The sequence below is a fragment of the Platalea leucorodia genome (genome assembly GCF_965183815.1).
Source record: "Platalea leucorodia genome assembly, chromosome: 6".
NCBI classification, from domain to species: Eukaryota; Metazoa; Chordata; class Aves; order Pelecaniformes; family Threskiornithidae; genus Platalea; species Platalea leucorodia.
Genome location: NC_138828.1, coordinates 15,693,599 through 15,700,295, shown reverse-complemented (window position 1 = coordinate 15,700,295; position 6,697 = coordinate 15,693,599). Strand labels below are relative to the sequence as shown.

General features: G+C 49.3%; 1 protein-coding gene across 1 annotated transcript in view; it reads right to left on the bottom strand.

The window, feature by feature from the left end:
- HHIP (hedgehog interacting protein) overlaps positions 1 to 25 on the bottom strand; it is a gene marked incomplete at both ends in the record, with an annotated part of 71,123 nt that extends 71,098 nt beyond the window's left edge. Inside the window, one exon of the mRNA XM_082315280.1 lies at positions 1 to 25. This exon is cut by the window's left edge and continues 242 nt beyond it. Coding sequence (XP_082171406.1) covers positions 1 to 25 — 25 coding nt within the window.
- Between the last annotated feature and the right edge of the window lie 6,672 nt (positions 26 to 6,697).

Genomic DNA, 6,697 nt, shown 5'->3' with positions numbered 1-6,697 from the left:
TGAACGGCAGCATCTTGAGCATCATGCCTGAGGGAGCGTGTGAATGCACCCAAAAAAGGGGGGGTGGGGGGAGAAGGAGGGGAATCCCTCTGACTTTTCCTCGCACTTCAGGAAACCACCTCCCTCCCCCAGAAGGGGAAAGTCTGGAGGAGAATAACGGCAGTAGCAATTAAAAAGCCTACGGAGGAAAAAGCACTTCGGTCACCCCCGCTTCCACAAAGGCGGAGGCGAAAAGGCAGGAACGGGGGAACGAGCCCCCGCGCCCCGGCTCGGCGGGGCGGGAGGATGCTCGGGAGCCGGCGAAGTTGTGCAAGTGGCACAGGTTTAGCAGCTGCCGCTGCCGCGCCGAGGCGCCGAGGCTCGGGGCGGGCCGGGCAGCGGGCGGCGGCAGCCCTTCACTTGTCGTCCCATAGGAAGGGTGTCCCCGAGGTGGGACGGCGGCGGCGGCCGGGCCGGGCGATGCCCCCTCCGCTGCTGCCGGCGGCGGCTGCGGCTCACCAGGGCTCTCATGTTTCGCTCCCTCTTTTCTTCTTCTTTTTAAGCCGCGCGCGGGGAGGTGCTGCCACCGCGCGCCCTGCACGTCACCCGGCGGCACCGGCCGCGCGCGCCGCCCGCGCCGCCGCGGGGGCCCGGCGGGAAACGGCGGCGGCGCCGCGCCCGGGCCTCGCGCCCCCCCCTCCCCGCCCCTGGCCCCGGCCCCGGCCCGCGCGCGAGCGGCGCGGGGCCGCGCCCGGCGCGAGCGGCAGGAGCGCGGCGAGGCGCGGGGCACGCGGCGGCGCCCCGCCCTGCGGCCGTCTCCCGCCGGCGGCCCGGGGGTCGCCGCGCCCCTCGCCGCCTCCGTCTTGAACCGCCCCCCCCCCCCCCCCCCCCGGTGTAAACGGGAGCCGGGGCGGAGGGGGCGGGCGCCTTCCCTCTCCCGGCCGGCCCTGTCTCGGCGGGAACCGGTGGAGCCGCGGCGGTGCCCGGCGAAAGGCGAGCGCTGTAGGTGGGTCCTGCTCCCCTGACGCCTGAGGTGCCCGGCCCGCGGGCCCGCCTGGCCCAGCCCGGCCGAGGGGCTGCGCGGGCTCCGCTTGGCCGCGCCCGCCTGTGGCCCCCCGACTCATCCCCGAAGGCCGGGGAAGGTTCCAGAGGCGCGGAGCAGGCGTCGACGCCTCGGTGTCTGTCAGCGCGGTGACCTCGCCCCTTCGTTCCGACGGTGCGAGGCCGGTGCGGAGTGTGACCAGTTGGTAATGGCGGCAGCTGACATGGCGGCCCCCGCCAAGGGAGCGGGGCGCAGGGGGTGAGCGTCCTCCTGGTGCGCTGAGGGGAGCCGTCTGTGGGAAGAGCGGGACGGAGCCAGCATCTGGCACTTGGTGGCAAGAAGGCACCTGGGAGAGCAGGAGCCAGCCGGAAAGGGAAAGGCCGACCCGGCGTCAACGGGGTGAAGTGAATTTGGGACGGAGAAAGATGGAAGCCCGGAGCGCGCCAGCCCGGGGCAGAGGCTGAGGTCCCTGGGGAGGAGGCGGTGCAGAGCCCCGCAGGTGGGAGGAGGGAGCTGGAGCATAGCCGGGGGCTGTTGGCGCCTTCCCGTGAGGAGAGGAAGGAGTGGAAGTCCTCAGGGGCGGCTGCAGCGTGGGTGCCCCCGCGGCCACCGGCTTGGGGGTAAGGGGCAGCTGGACAAACAGAGCCCCGAGGTCTCTTTACCGGGGACCGGCTGCTAATCCCTGAAATGGAGGGAAAAATGGCTTGCAGCCAAAGAGCCCCCTTCGGAGGGAGAAGGGGAAAGAAGTATTGCATGGAGTTCCTGATGTGCACTAGTGTTGTTCCTAAAGCAACTAGGGCCTGTTACTGTTCTCCTCACATTATTTTTAACCAAAGAAAACGAGCCTCTTCAGATTTACCTTTGAACTCTTATCCTTAAATAGTCCACACTGAACTAAATAGGAATTTGGCATGGACAAATAGTACGTCAGATAAATAGTAGACGTAAAGACTGCTTTCTCTGCCTTTAAGTGCATTTCTTGAGGGCTAGTGGTTCCTAAACGCGTGACTACCACTTGTCTTACCACTGACTCTCATTTGGCTGAAAATGTTCCCCACCAAGGCTTGAGCTACATCAGCGTGAATGAGGGAGGCCTCTGGTACAGCATGGGCCCCAGCACTCGTGTTGATGAGTGAAATAAGGATGGCACCTTTAGGATATCAAAAGCACTGGTGATACAGTATCCTTGCTTTGTAGTTTTAGAAAAAAGTACTGCTTTGCAATACGTGAACTTGTTCCATGACTGGCAGAACTGTAGCAATGTAGTTATACCACAACAGCTATGCCGTTTTTATTACTCCAGAATATTACACAGATTCTTCTGAACTAAAAGTGATTCTGGTTATAAAGCAGAATAATGGTACCAGAATAGAGTCACTTCTATTCCCAAGCAGACTCCTTACAGAGGGTTACACTGGCAGAATTGTAGTGGCAAAAGGACACAGCTGGAGGTCTGTATGTCTCGTTCCCTGTGTAGGCAGGTGCACATACTTTTCCAGTAGATTGCATACTTCTGCCCTGCATCTCCCTTACTGGAGTGGGAAACTGGAACCCTGGAAAGAAGTGACTGTGGGGCAGATACCCTCTTGAAAAAACAAATGTTCAGTGAAAATTTCTGTTGAGCAGTTGTGGCCCAGTCCTCGCAGTTCCTGTCTTGCTGAAGGAGAGAGGAAGTGAGCAATATAAATCTATATGATCAAAGTAATACAGCTATTAGTAAATAACCTTTCTTCCTCCTTCAAGTGCTGCCTGCATAAATATCCGTTTCTATGTATACCTGTACCCGTTCTCAGAGGAGGTGAGTTTGAGGTGTATTAATTAAACAGAGAATGATTTCCTGAAATGGGAGTTAGATCAAGTTGCCAAACTAAGAAAGATCTGACAGTTTGTGAAGGTCAGCTTCTACACAGAAATTTTACACAGATCTATGATGGAGACATTTCCCAGAAATTCTGTGGAATGTACTGTTGACCTTGTATAATATAAAGTGCTCAAAACTTCAAGCTCTGTAGTGATAGAGTGATATAAAGATATATAAGCAAGACTTGAAGAAGGTTGAATGTTCTTTAAAACCTCTGAATAGAAATTGCTGATTCTTGGCGTTTTGTGTGAGCAGACCTGATTTAATATTATGTTCCTTTCCACACTTTAAAAGTGCGTGATGGCTTCTTTAAGAAAGTATTTTTTTCAAGCTGGTTGACACAGGATTTTATTTATGAACCTTTTTAATAATGCGAAGTTAAGGTCAGTATTAGTATATGCCAGCTCAGCGTGTCGACTTCAGGTGACTTGCAGCCTCTGATAAACAGAGATAAGGGAATACTTAAGAAGTAAAAACATATACATAGGAAATATGGTTAATAAACACATCATTTTTTTTTAAGGCAACCTGGATTCTGTCATATGAAGCTCATTACTAGAAATGATTAAACATGGTAATCCTATAAGCGTGCTGAATAAATTCTGCAATTTGTTCAGAGTATGTAGGATGTAGATGAGAATCTTTGGGTTACAACGCAATTATGTGTGAAAGGGTTAGAAAGCTTTTAAAAAGGAACCTGTTGCTGCTACAGTGTTTGAATGTAGCTAGATTTTCTTCTAGTTTTGTCTAGGAGATAAGCAGACTGGGCTTATTTATGCCATTACCTTCATTATCTATGGTATTATTTATATCATGATACGTCATGGTGCCTGTATCGTGAATTAAATGTGTCAGAATACCCTTCAAAGGGTGTAAAGCTGATGGAACTTATTATTTTATGTTTGTGCTCAGACAGTCATACATATTTTGCAAGGGAATTTAATTGCACCAAGAAACCTGCTTTAAGGTTTAAAGTTAGTGAATTTCTCAGTAGTTTGAACAGAAGAGGAAATGTGTAGTTACGTGTAGCAGCTAGCGTCAGTTTTGGGAAATACGGTTATCATATGAGTTTGCAGATAGGAGCAGAAGCTGGGCGAAGTGATCTCATGGCATCAGGTTTGATGGAAGCAAACAGTAGCATCAAATTATTCCTAAACTCCCAACAGATGTTGTCTGACAGCACACCTTTACATATTCTTGTGATTCACAGAAGAACTTCACACGCGGTCACCTCACTTTTACAGCTAAGCCCATGCAGTATGAGATGTGTCTTCCCAGCAGTGATATCAGGGCTAAATTCCATCCTTCCACACTGGTGGCAAATACCTGGCATGCCGTGAGGAGGAATGTTGCAGTGTTGGAGCAGGCTAGGAGACAAACCAACACTCACCTTGGTCTGCATCTGAGAAATCACGGTATTTAAGGCACTAGTACAGGAAGATCACCCCTCTGTATCAGGGACACTTCACTAGGTGAAGCAGGTGGACTTCAGCTCTTGGAGAGTAGCTCTGCTTTTCTTTTAGCTGGCGTTTGAGTTGAACTTTTGAAACACGCTTCTGTCTTGCCATTTATTTTGTTAAGACAAATTCTTTTTTTTTTTTTTCGGAATCACTTCCTTGTCAGATGCAATGAGGGTGGAATCTCTCCGTATCTTGTCACCATTACACTTTTCATTGAGTCCATTGTAACATTATACTTGTTATTTTGAGCACTCTCCCTAAACTGTGGGATATGTTGTGAAGCCAAGGATTCTACTTCATTTCTTAGCTTTAGGTAGTCTTGTGAGGAGCAGGGAGTTGGACTCGATGATCCTTATGGGTCCCTTCCAACTTGAGATACTGTATGATTCTGTGTTCTTGTGCGGGTGGCTCTATGACATGGACCGGTGAGAAACACTCAATCGTGGATTCTCCACTGTAGATGCTCAAAATTAGAGTTCCATTTCCAGATTAATTTCTGAAAAAAAACCCTTTAATTTTGAATTTTGTATGTTTTATTTAGAAAGGAAAGTAGAAAAATCTTTCTGCGGTAGTCAGATAGTTCATTTAAGTTACTTTGAAACAAAACCGAGCTTGAGAGGCCAAGCTCTGAGGCTTCAGCCTCAGCTATGGCTCCTGAAACTTAAATGTCCCATCTCCCTGTTTTCTGTCAGCTGGATGGACAGAGACCCAGGAATCTGGAAATTTGGAATGAGAACCTGGGCAGGAATCTCAAGGTTTGGCAGTCTGGGCTCCTGTGCTGCTGGCTTTTTTTGGGTGAAAGCCCGACTGTCCTGAGAGTCCCATTAGAAGTGAAGTTGAGAGTTTTTTCTGGCTCTCTGCTGCATCACTGGGGCTAGGGTTCCTGTGGCTTCAAGGCCGAGAACTGGAATATCAGGAAACCCTGACTCCGGGACAGTCTTTGTGGCAGGAGTTCCCCACAGCTGTGAACTCTTCAAGTCCATTCGCTGTAGCAGCTCCTCTGGTAATGAAGAAGGAAAACTGCTGGAATGGTTTCATTAAAGCATCTTGTGGTTAGTCAGAAGTTTATAAAACCATTATATTTTTGCTTATATTTCTGTTTGTGATGTAACAGAATTTTTTCAGTTTGGTCAGAACATTTCTGGTTGGTTCTATCCACCATATACTATAGCCCACACCATTTCATGGGGTTGAGAATAACATGTTGCTTGTCTTCGCATACCACAAATACGAGGTGTGAAAGCTGGTATAACATGAATGAACAGGACTTGTTAGGATATTTTTTATGGGAAAATAGGTGCCCAGACAGTCACAGACAGGTTTTTAGGGTATGTCTTTACCACAGAGTTCCCCATGGCTCTTAGAAATCCTCTAAACCAGCTGAAGCCACCTGGACCATTTGGGACTGTAAACAAATGCGTCTACTCTCTGAACATGACTTCAAAAAAACCTGAGTCCCGTCTGGGTACAAAAGCAGTTTTGGGCTGATGTTAACTCCGCTTGATTGGCCCATCAGGGAATATGAACTACAGATTATTTTAGCACATCACGTCAGCTGCTAACACAAACCTTCAATTACGTGTGTTCCGTTTTGCAACAGAGGCTAGGCTAACTAGAAGGCAGATAAAGCAAACCATTTTGTGAGGGAATGAAGACTCAAGAGGCCCTCTTGCCTATGGTCTGCATACTTTCACTACCTGCTGTAATTCACCTCAACAGCGGGTCTCTATTTATGTGTGTTACAAAGGGACAAAGGAAGCTGCTGTGGGAAAATCCTCCTTTCCTACCAGGGACTGTAGTAATCCCACTGCCTACTGCAGTTTACCGGCCATGTGTATGCTATCCCTTGCTCCAGTGTTTGCAGTATCCTTAACTCGCTGTAGGCGCAATTTGTATAAGATGTCATCAAGGAAACTCCGAAATGCTTGTAATAGTTATCAAACGAATTAAAGGTCTTTCTGCATAAGTGATATTGTGCATGCCGGAACTAAATAATGGGCTTAAATATTTGTGCCCAGTGTTCTTTGTTGCCTGCTAAGTGTGGGGATGGAAACTGTAGCCCGGCAGTGTTAAAACTAAGTGGTCGCGAAGCTCAGCTCCGAGCTGCTCAGTGACTGGGATGTCAGATAGGATTCCACAGATTATCTCTGTGTTGATGCAGTGCATGTGAATTTTACTCTGTTACGTAAATCAGTGTGAGTCGATTCATATTTTATATGGAAGGTTTTGGAAATTCTTCATAGTCGCTTTCATATGATACATGCTAAGGCACCATGTACAGCATTGCTGCATATAGAGTGTATATGCTATATTAACTGTGCTATTCGAGGCTACTTTCCAAACAGTAAAAAAACT